Here is a 16,700-nt window from a genome sequence, read left to right on the forward strand (position 1 = left end):
GCGGCACGTAAATATTAGCTAGTGGCTTCCTAATACTGAAGCCGAATCAGGCAGATTTACCTACTGCTCAGATAGCAGTTTTGCTCACCGCTCTTCTCCCCATAAGGGGCTTCCTTCTCTAAAACATAGGGCTGGTGGGAGTGGAGCCGAATGTGCGCTTGCATACAGGCAGGGAGCTCTCAAGAGCAAAGTGGCAGCAAGGGGAGTCCTTCCTGCTTCCTCCTGCCGCTTCCGGACAGTACAGGGGAGAGAAGAATGAGGCACCAACAAATCAGCTTCAAGACTAAGGGAGCAGGGGCCAGCAGTTGAGAAGACTGTTTTCCAGAACAACCCTTCAGTCCAGTATTTGTTAGATAAAGATAACAATAAACAAAAGAGTCGAAGGAGATTATAGATAAGCAAGATATGCCTGATCAAGCAGTATAGGATTTGTGGTTGAGTAAACACATTTAAAGGGATCATCTAATTAACCTCAGGTAATCTCTGGAGAAGGGGAGGTAACAGAAAAAAGAAGAGGCCACCGTCCACCCTGAGCGGGCGCCGGGCATCCCCAACTGCTCAGCTTCAAGAATGTGTATCATGTATTGTCCTCTCCCCCAGAGGAGGATACTGCTGCTAGTACATGTTTAAGCATGTTTGGTCAGTATGTTCTTATAAGGGACGGTTACACCTCTCCCGGACTCCCCTAGCAGATAGGTCATTTCACCAGCCCTGGGGAAGGGGGCAGGGAGCACTACCATCAGGGAGGACTGCAGTGTTAAGTTAGTTGGGTTCCTTTGAAAGGAAGTCTAACATGCACAGAAGCCAATGTCCTCCTCAACGCCGAGCATGTGGAGGGTGACGCTGTCCAGAGCATTCCCCTGCGATCAGGAGAGTGAGACTTCCCAGATGTTATTGGTGCGGACTGAGGTTTAGTCCTGGGAGAACCTGCAGTGGAAATCAAGGAGTGTTGTTGGAAAAAGAAGACTGGCATCAGACAACAGTTGGATGGGGAGTTTGGATGTTAGTTTTATTATTATTATTTTTTAAGATTTTATTTATGTGACAGAGACACAGACAGGGAACACAAGCAGGGGGACTGGGAGAGGGAGAAGCAGGCCTCCTGTGGAGCAGGGAGCCTGATGTGGAGTTTGATCCCAGGACCCCGGGATCATGACCTGAGCCAGAGGCAGACGTTTAATGACTGAGCCACCCAGGTGCCCTCTGGATGTTAGTTTTAAAGCAGAGTAATCTCTTCAGAGTTCTATGTGGGGTTATCCCATTATTAAAGCTCTTTTAGGAGGCAAGGAAAGGAGCTTGGAGAAGAGCTAATACCGTACGTGCTCAGAATGTAGATTCTTAGGCCTCTGTCATCTCTTTAACTATTTTAAAAATTCAGATAACTGTAGCCCAAACTTTTTCTGACACTGTAACAGCCATGTCATTTCAAACCTGCAGTCATGCATTTGGGACGGACTAAGGAGAATTCCAGAAGCCCTAGACTCTGCTGTATGCTCATTGGAGGCACCTGGGGCCTTGCCATGAAACCAGGCTATTTTCTCAGGTCGTGTATGAGCGCTGTGAGAAGCTGCGGCCCACGCTGTTCCGGCTGGCGAGTGATACCACGGACGATGACGACGCGCTCGGTAAGGCAGCTCTCCTTCTCTAGGTGCAGCTGGGACAGCGGAGGGCAGAACACACGTGCCCCTTCCTGCTGAGCTGCGGTGGTGCCAGAGACCAGACAGAATGGCTTTAGGTTCTGTGGCGGCTGGCCTTCCGAAGGGCTTGCCCCGTGTTGGCTTAGAACTGATTTCCAGGATGCTCGAGGCCTGAGCGAGCAATCATCAGCAGGTCTTAAAGCATAGAGAAGGGTGGGAATGTGCGGTGAAGGTTGGGTGCAAGGGAGACGCTAGAAGGAAGATTAACAGAAGTCTGAGGAACGGCTGCATCTCAAAGGTTTCACCAACCTGAGTGCCGCTGGGGCTGGGTCACCAATCTAAATGAGGCAGGCTGAGGAGGAACGGAGGGGATAATGGTAGGGACTGTGGAGAATGTTAATACCTGTGGACAGGGATTAAAATATTTTATACTTTTTGTTACGGAAAATTTCAGGATATGTGCAGGGAGATAGTGGGATAAATCCTGTGTGCCCTTCACCTGTGGGTAACAGCCACCAACTAGCACATGACCCATCTTTTTTCCTCTTGTTGCATATGTACTGCTCTACCCCCATCGCTCATTCTCTCTGAAGCAAATTCCAAATGTTTTAAGGTAATCAAATAGTGTTAAGATTTCCCTGGGCATTTCTCTCTAAACATTTCGTGCTAACCCTCCCGCCTCCTCCTCCCTCCCTGTTTTTTAAAGTTCTGAATCACTCAGAAAAGCCATACTTTACAGTGCTATTTTGTAAGCCCTTTTTTAATGGATAGCCCCTCTATTCTTTTTCTTTGTTATTAGATGAAAAGCATGCCCCCTTTTTTCTTCTTACTAACATATAATGTAATATTTGTTTCATGGGTACAGGTCTGTGAATCATCAGTCTTACACAATTCACAGCACTCACCCTAGCACATATCCACCTCAATGTCCATTACCCAGCCACCCCGTTCTTCTCACTGCCCTCCCCTCCAGCAACTCTCTGTTTTGTGAGACTAAGAGTCTCTTATGGTTTGTCTCCTCCCCAGTCCCATCTAGTTCATTTTTCCTTCCCTTCCAACCACAACCCCCTGCCCTCCCTCTCAAATTCCTCATATCAGAGAGATCATATGATAATTGTCTTTCTCTGATTGACTTATTTCACTTAGCATAATATCCTCTAGTTCCATCCACATCATTGCAAATGGCAAGATTTCATGGTTGTTTTTTTTTCTTTTGGATGGGTGCCTAATACTCCATTGTGTGTGTGTGTGTGTGTGTGTACACACCACATCTTTATCCAGTCATCTGTTAATGGACATCTAGGTTCTTTCCATAGTTTGGCTATTGTGGACATTGCTACTATAAACATTCAGGTGCACATGCCCCTTCGGATCACTACATTTGTATCTTTAGTGTAAATACCCAGTAGTGCGATTGCTGGGTCGTAGGGTAGTTCTATTTTCAGCTTTTTTTTTTTTAAGATTTTTTTTTTTTAATTTATTTGTCAGAGAGAGAGGGAGAGAGAGCGAGCACAGGTGGACAGAATGGCAGGCAGAGGCAGAGGGAGAAGCAGGCTCCCCGCCAAGCAAGGAGCCCGATGTGGGACTCGATCCCAGGACGCTGGGATCATGACCTGAGCCGAAGGCAGCTGCTTAACCAACTGAGCCACCCAGGCGTCCCTATTTTCAGCTTTTTGAGGAACCTCCATACTGTTCTCCAGAGTGGCTGCACCAGCTTGCATTCCCACCAACATTGCAGGAGGGCTCCCCTTTTTCCTCATCCCCGCCAGCATCTGTTATTTCCTGACTAGTTAATTTTAGCCATTCTAACTGGTGTGAGGTGGTGTCTAACTGTGGTTTTGATTTGTATTTCCCTGATGCCAAGTGATGTTGAGGACTTTTTCATGTGTCTGTTGGCCATTTGGATGTCTTCTTTGCAGAAATGTCTGTTCATGTCTTCTGCCCATTTCTTTATTGGATTATTTGTTCTTTGGGTGTTGAGTTTGATAAGTTCTTTATAGATTTTGGATACTAGCCCTTTATCTGATATGTTATTTGCAAATATCTTCCATTCTGTCAGTTGTCATTTGGTTTTGACTGGAAAAACATGCCCTTTGACCTACAAAGTTTCTCTAGGCCTCAATGTTCTGATGGCATGCCCCATGGTATTTAATGTTTTTCCATTTCTTACCCTTCTTACAAATTGACCCTTCTTACAAAATTTTTTTTTTTTTTTAAGATTTTATTTATTTATTTGACAGAGAGATCACAAGCAGGCAGAGACGCAGGCAGAGAGAGAGGAGGAAGCAGGCTCCCTGCTGAGCAGAGAGCCCGATTCGGGGCTCGATCCCAGGACCCTGAGATCATGACCTGAGCCGAAGGCAGCGGCTTAACCCACTGAGCCACCCAGGCGCCCCACTGATATTTCTTATAAATTGGATCGGGGGCTTGATCGGATTCAGGATCAGTTAGAACAGGGATTGGGGAAGCAAGAACATTTCGTGGGTAGTGGTCAAGAGGCCCCTGGTTTCTGATGATCTCTTCATGATTATGGTCTGAACCCATCATTTTCTCTGATTGCAGTGAGCTCAAAAGCAATCAAATTTTTAAGCAACTTGCCTGTGCCAACTAAAACATTTTGCTGGGTGAATTCACCCCCGTGTTGTAGCTTATGTCCACAGTTAAGAAAATTGACAGGAGCCAATTTCACAAAAGCTTATGAAGTTTTTGGAATCCAGTGTGTATTTTATATTTAGACAACATTTTAATTTGGATGCCAAGTTTTCATCAGAAGTACTTGATCTTTATTTAGATTTTAGAAATTACAGGTAAAAACATACATTCATGTTTGTTCCCTACACACTTAAAAGCTTTCTAATAAGTGAATAAAGCACCAAAAAAAATCTCTTTTTAAAATTTTTTTGGAAGATTTTATTTATTTGAGAACACAAGCAGGGGTGGTGGTGGGAGACAGAGGGAGAAGCAGACTCCCCTTTGAGCAAGGAGCATGACGTGGGGCTCAATCCCCGGACTTCAGGATCATGACCTGAGCCAAAAGCAGCTGCTTAACCAACTGAGCCACCCAGGTGCCGCCCCCTGAAAAACTCTTAATATTCACATTCACATTGACAAAACTGTTTTTAAGTTAATTAAATATTAAAGTTTTAGTTTCTTAGTTGAAATAGCCATGTTTTAAGTGTTGATCCTTGTGTTGGAAGGTATTGGGAACGAAGGCGAAGAAATTTGGTTTCTCCTGCATCTTGAACGAGAGGTGTTGGGGTTCAGGGACTGAATAACTAGGTCTGCTAGGGTCCTGATCTACATGATTTGGCAGCAGGAGGCATGGATATACTGAACCTGGTAGAGCTGTGTGGCCGCTACTTTCTGGAATGACTTTAAAAAGACTGAGATTGTTGGTGGATAACTAAGGGGGTGTTCTCATTTTCTCCTCCTTCAGCGGAGATTCTCCAGGCAAATGACCTCCTCACCCAGGGAGTTCTGCTGTACAAACAGGTGATGGAGGGCCGAGTCATCTTTGGGAACACAGTGACCAGCTCAGTGGGAGACCTAACTGTCTCCAGAGGTATGTGCAAAAAAGCCTCTCTTACCTTCTGCCTGGACATCCTGCAAATCCCGGAGAAGAAATGGATCCTTAGAATATTCTGGGTTGTGGTGTGGAAATGAGAGGCCTTGCCCTTTTTTCTCCTTCCCTTCAAGAGTTGGTTTTATGAAGCCAGCCTCTGCCACATGTGCCATCACGAACTGATGGGCAGGCTGGAGCCCACCTCTGGCCTAGCAGGCTAGCTACATCAGAATCATCTGGAATACTGGCTAAAACGCAGATTCTTAGGTCCGCAGCTTAGAGCTTCTGTATCAATACTCCTTAGCGCGTGGCCTGGAGATTTGTGTTTTTATCAAGCACTCCAGTGATTGTGATGAGCTGTTCTCAAAAGGCCTGTGAGGCGGAGACGTCAGCTGTGTTGCTGGCCAGGTTGATTGGACGCCTAGCAGAGGACACCGATTGCTGGGGTAGGAAGGCAGTCCTCTGGCTGCGTCCTGTCCTGTTCCAGATGTCGGCGCAGGCTATCCACTGGGCGGGCACTGAGGGGCGGTGTGATGTCTTCTGTTTGGGAGGAGGCCTCTGGGAAGCGGATGGGCATTCAGTGGGGACTTTGTGCGCATCCTGACGTATTTTCCTGACTCTTGTGTAGTCTTTCAGAAACCCGCAGGCTGCACGAAGAGCTGCGCTCTGATTGACTTGGAGGTGGACAGTGGATCTGAGCAGGCCGGGACTGTGGCACCGTCCTTGCTTCACCAGGACCTGGCAGCCTTAGGTGAGGGAGGGTGTTTACGGGGAGCAGGCACAGAATGGCCCTGACTCCCAGGGAGAGCGAGTAAGCTGGTTCTGCTTGGGGAGACTATGCCTGTTTTCAGAGGGATCTGGGTATACAGTAGCCCCCTCGTCCGTGGTTTCAGTGACTCGCGGTCTGAAAGCAGATGAGCCTCCTTCTGACCTAGGGTCAGAAGGTCAGTAGTAGCCTAAGGGCTGCGTCCCATGCCTACGTCGTTCACCTCACTTCATCTCATCACGTAGGCATTTTATCATCTCCCACCACAAGAAGACAAAGGGTGAGTACAGTATAATATATTTTGAGAGCGAGACCACATTCACATAACTCTTACTGCAGTATATTATTTTTATTATCTGTTACAGTGTCTAACTTATGAAGTAAACTTAATCATAGACATGTATGTGTGGGGAAAAACATAGCATATGGAGGGATAGCTACTATCTGCCTCTGCAGGCATCTACTGGGGGCTTAGAACATATCCCCTAATGAATAAGGGGGCACTGCCATCCTGGGAGGTCCTCATCGCATTTAGTCTCAGATTTGCCATGGATGACTTGAATGATTTTGGGTAATTTGCTTTGCCCAGGCTTTCTAAATGTTCTAGAAAGGGTGAACATGGTATCAATCTCTAGCTCCTGTCAGGTAGAGTTACTGGTGCGCATCTTTCTCTTTCTTCCTTCTAGGACTCAGTGATGCTCCGGTTACCACCAAGGTAAGGAAGCTCTTCCTAGGGGCTGGAAAGGAGGTCCCTCAAACCTACGTTCATGAGGGCAGCACTGCCTGGGTAGTTAGGGGAGGGGCCCCAGCATAGCCTGGTGGCGACTGGACTTAGAGGTCCAGAGCCTCTTCCTTACTGTTACTGTCTGGCTTCAACCCCCAGAGAGACACATTTTTCCTCTCCTTATACTCCTACTCTCTTCTGTGGTATCCAGGCTCCTGCTTACTGAATGTCAGATCAGGAGTCTTGTGTTCTCTGGCTCTTTTTCTCCTCCTGTCCCAGGAAATGCAGTAAGCCTGTGTCCTGGTGTCACCATGGCTCCTGGTCATTCATACCCTGGCCTTATTTTAGGCATTCCTGGTTTGACAGGTTGCTGGTCAGAATTGCTGTAAGGAAAAGAAGAATCCCCCCGCCAGCATGCTGCCCGGTGGTGGTGTTCAGAGCCCTTCTGCAGAAAGGAACTTGCTGGATCTCCTCTCCCCACAGCCATGTCCAGGGCCTCTGTGAGTCTTGTGGGCAAGGAACATAGAAGAGGGGCTCCCGTGCGTGTGCTTCCTGCTCATCGTGTGGGGGGCAGGATGACGGGCCGTGTTAGTGTACAGTAACACGGGGCACGCTTGGAGATAGCCAGAGACCTCTCTCCCTGGGCAGGCTTCTTCTTTCCTACCGAAGGTTCTATGTGTGCTTCACCTTTTCTCCTTTGACTCCCTATCCCAAGTCAGACCAAAAAAACATGCTTTGGTTAAGACCTCTGCAAAAAGGGGTTGCTTTAACTAGTAGCAGCAGTAGGTGATGGTTTTGGTGTTCACAGGCTTTTTTTTTTTTTTTTTAATTACAATGAAGTTAAGCAAAATTTGATCACTAGAGAACTAGATAACATAGAAAGGCTCAATTATCACTCTCTAAAGATAATGTCGAATGTTCCTTCTTTGCTTTTCTCTCTGTGTGATGGGTTATGTTATTTATTTTTTTACACATGGGATTATCATTTACAAACTGTTCCCCAGTGTGGTTTTTCCATATCGCATCTTTGATACATGTCCATGTCAGTTTCTATAAATTTGTCGCATTCTGGTGGTCGTATAATAATCCACGTGCACATAATACTTATATATTTAGTCACTGCCCTCTTGTGGATGTTTAAATACCTTTCAGTTCAGAGGCACTTGGAGCGTCGTTACAGTGCAGATTCCTAGAGGTAGAAGCGCTCCAGTGTGTGAATCTAAATATGTGAATGTAGATCCTGCTGCTTTGCCTCTGGAAGGCTGGGGCGGTGTGCCTTCCCGTAGACAGCCTGAGCACCCCCGTGTCTGTGGTAAAGACACGGCCCTGGCGGACAGGAAGACGCGCTGGGACGTCATTCTTGTTTGCACTCAGAGGGGGATGTCTTTCCATTTTCTCCTTCTAACCACTCAGCTGGAGGCTGGTAATCTTCCTTATCGGTGTGGGTTATTCTGCACTGTAGTTTCAGTTTGTATTGAAAATGTCTTTGGAGTGCCTGGGTTGCCCAGCCCGTTAAGCATCTGATTCTTGATCTCAGCTCAGGTTTCGATCTCAGGGTCATGAGTTCGAGCCCTGAGTTGGGCTCCTTGCTGGGCGTGGAGCCTACTTACAAAATGTTCTCAATTTACATTCCAAATGGACAAAATCATGAAATGTGAATGACATGGTCTGTGTAGTGGTGTTATCATTCCTTCCTAACTTCCTAGCATCTTCCTATCATCTTCCTAACTTCCTTCCTATATGGGAAACTTAACCTGAGCAACATGTCAGAGGCTGCCTGGCAACTACAACCCTCATTCCTTTAGTAATAGCTCTAGTTTACTGGGTCCTTAGGTGTGCACAGTCCCTGCAATGCTTCTCATATATTTTCTCATTTAATTCTAATAACCCCATGAGGTAGATGCTAGATGATTTCCATTTTACAGATGAGAAAACTGAGGCACAGGTGAAATTACCCGTCTAAAGTCTTACCCCTTTAAAATACACGCACATATATGTATTTCTTTTTCTCTTTATTACCTAACTCTTCAGAAAGCCTAATCAGATTCCTGGAATTGTGTATTATTTATGCTAGTGTCGATATTTTTTTCATTTCTTTGCAGGAATTATGTTCCACAGAAGAGCATTCCTAAGGAAGTGCCCCCTGGCACTAAGTCCTCTCCAGGTTGGTCCTGGGAAGCTGGGCCATTGGCTTCTTCCCCATCCACCCAGAATACACCACTGGCTCAAGTGTTTGTCCCTTTGGAGTCTGTTAAGCCCAGTAAGTACAGTTTTACCCTCACCACTCCCTACCCTTGCTATTAAATACCCAGCTTTATCTGCTCTGGACTGGTAGGGGGTGGCTCTTAAATTGGGGAAGGTGAGTGCTAGAGATTTTGCCTGGGGGCAGAGGGTAAGGAGGTGGCTTTACAGTGTCTCAACCTACTATTTTTCATAAAGTTTTCTGGCTTGGGGTTGACACTAAAGGTAAAGGATATTGGCAGGCAGACTTTAATTAGGGGACTCGAGTCTTTTTAGACATGATGCTCACTCATTTGAAATTGAAGGGAATATCTAGTGCGGCAGAAATAACTCTGAAGAGGTGTAGATGGAAATAACTCTGAAGAGGTGGGATTAGGTGGAAATAACTCTGAAGAGGTGGGATTAGGTGGAAAAGAAGAACTTGGCTAGTGGCCGTCTCCCATGGGGGGTCCTCAGTGCAGGAGAGCAGAGGTTCCCTCCTTACGAAGGAGGGAAGGTGACTACATGTGGTCGGCACACCGGCATGGGAGCAGGACACACCCAAGGTGCTTAGATGTATGGTACAGACCCTTTTCTCTGGGCACACAGCTCTCCTGTGTCTCTGTGTGCTGATGTCACATCTGGAACCAGGCAGAGGAATTAAACAGTCAGTATGCAGTAGGAGCCGTTTGTGATACTTACTTGACCTTAAAAATAATACCTGTCCAGTGTTAATTTCCTGGTTTTGATCATTGTCCTGTGTTACGTAATGTTAATATTTGTAAAAATGTAAACATTTGAGGAAGCTGGGTGAAGGGTTTATGGGAGTTGTGTTTTTGTAACATTTTATAAATCTGAAATTATTACAAAAGTACAAAAGTGAAAAAACACATTTAACGTAGAAATTTTATTTTTAAAGATCTTATTCATTTGAGGGAGGGAGGGAGGGAGGGAAAGAGCAGGGCCAGAGGGAAAAGGGGAGAGAGAATCTCAAGCAGACCCCACGCTCAGCACAGGGCCTGATGCTAGTCTTGACCCCAGGACCCCGAGATCATGACCTGAGCCAAAATCAGGAGTTGGACACTTAACTGAGTCACCTAGTTGCCCCTCAAAGTAGAAATTTTAGAAAAAACAGAGCAGAAAATTAAGATCATCTATACTGGTCACCCAGAGATGGAAGTTCTATTAATGTCTTAATGTGTTTTCTTGCTTAGTCATGTATATATATACTTTTTTAATAAATTCGCACTGTAGTATATTTAGAATGTTTTACAGCCGGCTTTACTTTTATAAGCCATAGCATTTTTTCATGCCGTGAATTATTCTTCAAAACCTTTACTTTTTAAATGTCTCCATACATCTATAATCATGGTACTGTCATTCATTTATTCAATTCCTTTCTTCATTTAAAATTTTTTAAATTAAAAACAATTTTTCTTTGGAGTGAGAGCACATGTGCTTGAGTGGTGAGGGACACAAGGAGAAGGAAAGAGAGACTCTTAAGCCCTATGCTCTGCATGGAGCCGGGCTCGATCTCATGACCCCACGATTGCGACTTGAGCTGAAATCAAGTCACTTAACTGACTGAGTCACCCGGGTGCCTGAATTCAGTTCGTTTCTGAAGGATAATTTGTTTCTAGTTGTTTGCTGTTAAAACGGCTATGCTGAACATCTCTGGACACTTCTGTGTTTAAACATTCTTGATTATTTCTTCAGGATATATTCTTAGAAGTGCTGGGCGTAGATATTTGAAATTTTGATCTGCATTAGCAAGATCCCTTCACAAAGGTCGCCTCCTTCCCCATATCCTCACCACCATTCAGACTTTGACATCTTTGTCAGTTTCACTGTTAAGCCACTGAACGTACACTTTGTTGGTATCAGTGTTAAACTACTGAATGTACACTTTGGTAAGAGATTTTTGGCATCATCGAAGGATCTTCATTAGAAATTTTTCCCCAAATTATGTAGTTGTCTGCCACTTACTGAGTCAGCCACTGATTTTGAAGTAGATGTTCTAGAATTCTCCCATTAGGTCTATTCTGCATGCTTGGTTTTCTACTTCACTCAGTTGTGTACTTACGAGTACTATTTATTGATGCAAGTAGCCCTTCATCTCTTGTAAATGGACAAGTCTTATACCACGCCCCCATACCCTATTTTCCTTAGCCCATTGGAATGTCATTAAACCTATTGACTTGAAGAGATCAGTGTCTTTATTGTTTTGTAAAATTAAATGCGAGAGATGTGTGTGCATGTAGTCATAGAAAAGAGACCAGAAGGAAATAGGCCCAAATGTTAGCAATACTTTTATTTCTGCATAGAATTAATGGTGTCTTTTATTTCATTCTTTATGAGATCCTGTATTTTCTGTAATGTTCATAGTATTTGAGTCCTAATCCTGTCTCCCTTAAAGTTCCTTTTTTTTTTTTTTTTAAACTGGTAATATTCTGGGGTGTCTGGGTGGTTCAGTTGGTTAAGCATTTGCCTTCAGCTCAGGTCATGTGATCTCAGGGGTCCTGAGATTGAGCCCAGAGCTGGCTCTGCAAAGCGGAGAGTCTGTTTCTCCTTCTCCCTCTGCCCTCCCCCTCCCCCCTCCCTGGCTTGTACCATCTCTCTCTTGCTCTCGCTCTATCTCATATAAATAAATAAAATCTTTAAAACAAAACAACTGGTGATGTGCTTTGGGTGGTTGGATGGTGGGGAGCGATCAGTTTGAGGGGCCCCAGGAGTCCAGCTTGGAAGTAGTTAGAGCTAGATCATGGCAGCACCGAAAGCTTGGTTCCGAGGAGGTTAGTCCAGGAGCTGTGCTGACTGGAGAAGCAGCGGCAGCAGCGGGTGATAACATGCACATCTTTCAGGCATGGCTGTTGGCAGCCTCGTGGTCATGCTAACCCTTTTGCTTGGGTCCTTCTCCACCAGGCAGCCTGCCGCCTCTTATCGTGTATGACAGGAATGGATTCCGAATTCTGCTCCACTTTTCCCAGACGGGGGCCCCTGGCCACCCGGAGGTGCAGGTGTTGCTGTTGACCATGATGAGCACTGCCACCCAGCCTGTCTGGGACATCATGTTTCAAGTGGCTGTGCCGAAGGTGAGCCGTCTGCTGGCCAGCGCCCTAACCTAGGACATGATCTTTGAATTAGGTATCAGAGACAAAATCCTCAAAGGAGTTTAAGATCAAATGGGAATTTTATTGGCTTGTTGAACTAGGGATTTCTGAATATCTGACTTTAGATGTGACCGAATCCAGATAAGTTCTTAAAATGATTGCTTGTCTCTTTCCACCTCTTGACTTCGCTTTCTTCTGTGGAGCCTGTTCTCCAGCAGACTCCAAAGAGCATGGAAATGGCTACCAGCAGCCCCAGAATTACATAATCTTTCCCTCCTGAACCCTTTTTATCACAGAGGGAAACTTCCATCTGGCACGAGGCATGCATAGTGATTACCTAAGAAAGGGATAGGTTTGGCCCTGTTGGCATTACTTGGGTATCTGGGACCATACCTTGTGTTCAGGGATAATGAGATACTCTGACCAGTGTAGACATGACATTCGTTCCTCCTCAAGAGAAGTAGAGCCCCACTGACTAACAGCCATACCAGCATCACAAAAGACAGGGAAAGGATGTCCTGAAAGGAAAGGTTCAAGGTAAGCAAAAGTAAAAATATGCATTCTCTCATCCTTGCGGTAGTCTTGTGGGACATGTGTTACTGTTATCTCTTATTTTATAAACTTCTAGTCCATGGGTTCAGAAAGGTTAAGTATTTTGCCCAAGGTCCCAGAGCTAGTAAGAAGCAGAGCTCAACCCAGGTTATGCCCTAGCTCTTCATGCTGCCTCTCAGAAGCCAACCATTGACCACACAGCTTCGATTTATGGAAGGAAAGGACTTTGGGACCCTTTAATTATTTGGTGGGTGGAAGTCAAGTTTTCCTGTTTACCTTAACTCCCTCTTTGAAGCTGTACTTCATTAGGAACAAATTAGATACTGGATTTTTCTGCCCCCCCCCCCCATAGTCCATGAGAGTGAAGCTGCAGCCGGCATCCAGCTCCAAGCTCCCTGCCTTCAGTCCGCTGACGCCTCCAGCTGTGATCTCTCAGATGCTGTTGCTTGACAATCCACATAAAGTATGTTCTGGTAACTTTGATAGCGGGGGCATTGGTGGGGAGGCCCTGGGCTGTAGGGAGGTAGCATGGTAGGTTGAAAGAGGTTTATTTAGGTCTTGCTCTAAAGTGTCTGGTTGGGAGTGGTGGTGGGATATTCCCTGTTGAGTGTCTGTTTTCTTTGGGGCTCGTTGGAGGAAGGTCTCTGACTGGGTTGCCATAGCTGGGAACCAAGAGTGACACAAATTCCCCCTAGGACCATGAGTCCTCTGAAAGGGTGAGGCCTGCCTGTCCTCCTCAGCTGGTCTGAGTTGTGGTCCACCTCAGGACTGCAGAGGCGGGGGAGTTCTCTCAGGATGCAGGGCTGGCTCCCCTTGTGTTTGTCATCTCAGAGGGTGCTGGCCAGGTGTCCCTGTCATACAGTTGTTTCGGGGCCTTACTGACATGGAGTTAGTGTGATACTGCTATTCCTTGGTGACTGCTGGGTGGGCAAAAACTCAGAGTGGGCCGGTCTATGTCTCTCCCCACTAATTTAATGTCTTCTGTCTTTGTGCAGGAGCCCATCCGGTTACGGTATAAGCTGACCTTCAACCAGGGTGGACAGCCTTTCAGCGAAGTAGGAGAAGTGAAAGACTTTCCAGATCTGGCAGTCTTGGGTGCCGCCTAACTTTTCATAAGACAGACCCCGCCATTCAAGCTTAGGCCAATGTGAATTTTGCTGTCTAGATAGGACTAATCATGGTGATGTAGTGCGGAGTGCCAACAGTTCTATCCTGACGTCAGGCTCTGGATCCCAACCTCTGACTTATTCTGCACATACTATCTGTGTGTGTATGTGTGTGTGTGTGTGTGTGTTGTGGGGGATTTGGGGGAGGGAAGAGCAGGGGCTTGGGGTGTGGACAGTGTGGGAAATGCTGAAGCATTTCTGACAACCATCTGCTACAATCATCTGTTTCTGCATGTTTGTGGACACGGATGTCCCCACCTCAGGTTGGAGGTTTTATAAGCCAAAGTTGTGTTGTGTTTTGTTTTTTTCCATGTATTATTCTCTTTTCATTCATCCACTCTGTGCCTTGTCAGCCTTTGAAAGTCTTGGTTGCTCCCAGGCTGCTGTTCTCAGGGACCTTAAAAGGGACCTGGTTGGTCTTGGGGCAGAGAGTACCTTCTGGGGCACTCTCTTCCAAGAAAGACCTTGTCTCCATTTCCATTAGAGAATGCTGCTTGCATGTGTTTGAGAAGATCTTCAGAATGGAATGCTCGTTGCACTGTTTGCAGGCGAGGGGCTGCCACTAGACCAGAGGACCACACTGGGTGGGCCAATCATGTCCTTCACCACTGTGCCTTAGAATCACCCAGAGAAGACCTTCCAGGGCAGAGAGGAAAGCAGGTCCCAGGCCTCATGCAGGCTGCAGGTTCTGTGGGTGGGGCAGCCCGTCTCGGCCCTTCCTCAGGACCCTCCTTTCCATTCTCAACCTCCTCCTCCACGAGTGTCTACTCTCAGAGCTCTTTGATGGTGACACCATGCCAGTCGTTGTCAATCATAACAGACAGGCTCGCCGTTGCCTGTCTTCACCATCCAGCATGGAGAACTGTGACACAAATAGATATGGAAAGAGCTTAGCAGTGATTTCAGTGGTGAATATAGAAAGTCCTTGAATAAATACCATGTAGCAAATATGCTTTGTGGAGTCTTGTGAGTAGGAGACGCAGAGCCTGTTGCATTTGGAGGCGCCAAGCCTGAAGGGCCCTGTTGCCTATGGAGGAAGTAGGAAGACTTCTTGCTGTGGAACCTGAAGAGCGACTTCAGTGAAGGGAGAGGCCCTGCGGGTCCAAACAAAGCTGGAGGAGAGATGGATTGTTACGTGCGCGGCTTAAAGGGAAAACTCGGGTGCATCACCTGTTCTTACTGCGCGCCTGCTGTGTGCTAGGCATCTTCTACGGTCCTGCTTTGCTGGTCATGGGGGAAGCGAGCTGAGCCTTGCTGATAGGGCCTGATTAAGGACTTTGAAATCCGAGCCGTTCACCTGTTGAGGCATGATTCTACCTCAGGAACCACGAGACTCTGTTTGGGGCTCTTTATCACAAAATCTCATACTTTCCAGGTTGATCTTTGAACTTCTACGTACAGTTAGAATTCCACCAACATTAATTGGCAGGGATAGAGGCTGTAATAGATCATCTAGCTATGCTCATTTTAAAGCAAATGTGAAAACTCCTAAAACCGATGAGATGGGTGACTTATTCATTTGGCATGACTCCCATAAGATTCATTTTATCTAAGCTTTCTTGCATGTTCAGGTGTTCTCTGTAGCTTTTATGGGCTCTAGTTAATCTCATAAAGGTTTTAAGAGGAACCCGTCGTAATGATGATGCCTGCCTATGCAGAACTTCCATCAAGGTGGGTGAATGAGACTTAGAAGATTTTTACCCCCGGCTCAGTGGTGAACTTGTGTCTCAACCTTCTGTCTTCCAGGAGCCAGACTCCCAGCAGTGCTTTGGTGGAGTTGGACAGGGTATGGATGTGTGTGTGTGTGTGTTTGGGGGGGGTGGTTCCTGAAAGTGGCCCTGGTGTTTGTCATCAGTGCCTTCTGATGATCAAGTTCAGCGGCTACTGAAGGCCTAACCGGTATCCTTCCCTTCCTTCCGCAAGCAGTTGCAGAGCAGCTGCTAGGAGTTCCGTACTCTACTAGGCATTGCAGACACAACAGCAGAAGGTTCCTGCCCTCGTGGATCTTCTGTTCTAGTGCAGAGACAAATCCATGATGTTCTTGGTGGGGATGGTGCCGATGATCGGTATTTGTCCCCTATCCTGAATTCCTCCTCCAGGATTCTGCTCACCCCTGTCTCTTGACTTACCTTTGTGACTGTTTCTCTTCCTCTGTCCCTTATATGTGCTTTGCCCCAGGGTTTAGGATTCTTCTAAGCACATCTGGGCAGCTAACCCCTAGATGGGTCCTAGACCTCTGTCTCAAGCTTCTGCCTCCTTGCTGACATCAGATCCCTATTCATCAGTGGTTTTTTGTAGGTTCACTCTTGTCTCAGGCTTGGAAAGCTTAGCATAGAACCCAGCCTCCTCCTCCTCTCGCCCCTTCCCCTTACATTTTCTTTTATTTGAAAGCACCTGTCTGAACCTTCATGGATTCTTGATTCCTGTTCCTTTTAGAACCACTCAGTAGTTTTGTCTCCTTTAGTCTGTTTCTAAATATGACATCTTGCCCTCCTCTGCATTCACATGGTCACTGCCCTGGTTTGGCTTTTTTGGCTGGGGGAGGAGGGTCAGTGAGGCGGGGTGGTGCAGTTAGCTCCCTCTCAATTCTCTGAACTGTGAGACTTGCTGCCACCAGATTTAGCCGACAAATCGAGCCGCTTGACCCCTTGCTGAGAAATCCTGAATGGCTTCCCAATGCCCTAAAAGTTGATATAATCCAATTGAGTGCTTAAGTATTCACTAACTTGGTGTGCTCCCTACTCTTCTGGCACCTGCCAAGATGAGCACTTTGCCACAGCCACAAGTATGTCCTTTCGTATTTTGACAATGCCATGTTTTTTCATGACGTTAGGAGGCAACTTCCTTTCCCTTTATCTCTTCAGTGAATTTAAGACTAGGCTAGAACCCTGCTTTATCTGTGAGTCACTGTGAGCATAAATAGGCTTTGGAGATGGTAAGTGTTGAAAACAGGGTAAATGGGG

At 46.3% G+C, this 16,700-nt stretch overlaps 1 protein-coding gene across 2 annotated transcripts in view; it reads left to right on the forward strand.

The window, feature by feature from the left end:
* Positions 1-14,687, forward strand: part of GGA2 (golgi associated, gamma adaptin ear containing, ARF binding protein 2) — a 34,193-nt gene extending 19,506 nt beyond the window's left edge. The window contains exons 9-17 of one of the 2 annotated variants that reach the window (XM_047714009.1): positions 1,544-1,625; positions 5,074-5,199; positions 5,828-5,950; positions 6,652-6,680; positions 7,056-7,189; positions 8,792-8,949; positions 11,832-12,001; positions 12,924-13,034; positions 13,567-14,687. In XM_047714009.1, coding sequence (XP_047569965.1) covers positions 1,544-1,625; positions 5,074-5,199; positions 5,828-5,950; positions 6,652-6,680; positions 7,056-7,189; positions 8,792-8,949; positions 11,832-12,001; positions 12,924-13,034; positions 13,567-13,677 — 1,044 coding nt within the window. In that variant the 3' untranslated portion in view covers positions 13,678-14,687. Of the gene's footprint in view, positions 1-1,543; positions 1,626-5,073; positions 5,200-5,827; positions 5,951-6,210; positions 6,246-6,651; positions 6,681-7,055; positions 7,190-8,791; positions 8,950-11,831; positions 12,002-12,923; positions 13,035-13,566 lie in introns of those variants that run through there. The other variant, XM_047714010.1, reaches the window with a different exon arrangement.
* Positions 14,688-16,700: the final 2,013 nt, after the last annotated feature.

This window comes from Lutra lutra, chromosome 18, assembly GCF_902655055.1.
Source record: "Lutra lutra chromosome 18, mLutLut1.2, whole genome shotgun sequence".
NCBI lineage: Eukaryota > Metazoa > Chordata > Mammalia > Carnivora > Mustelidae > Lutra > Lutra lutra.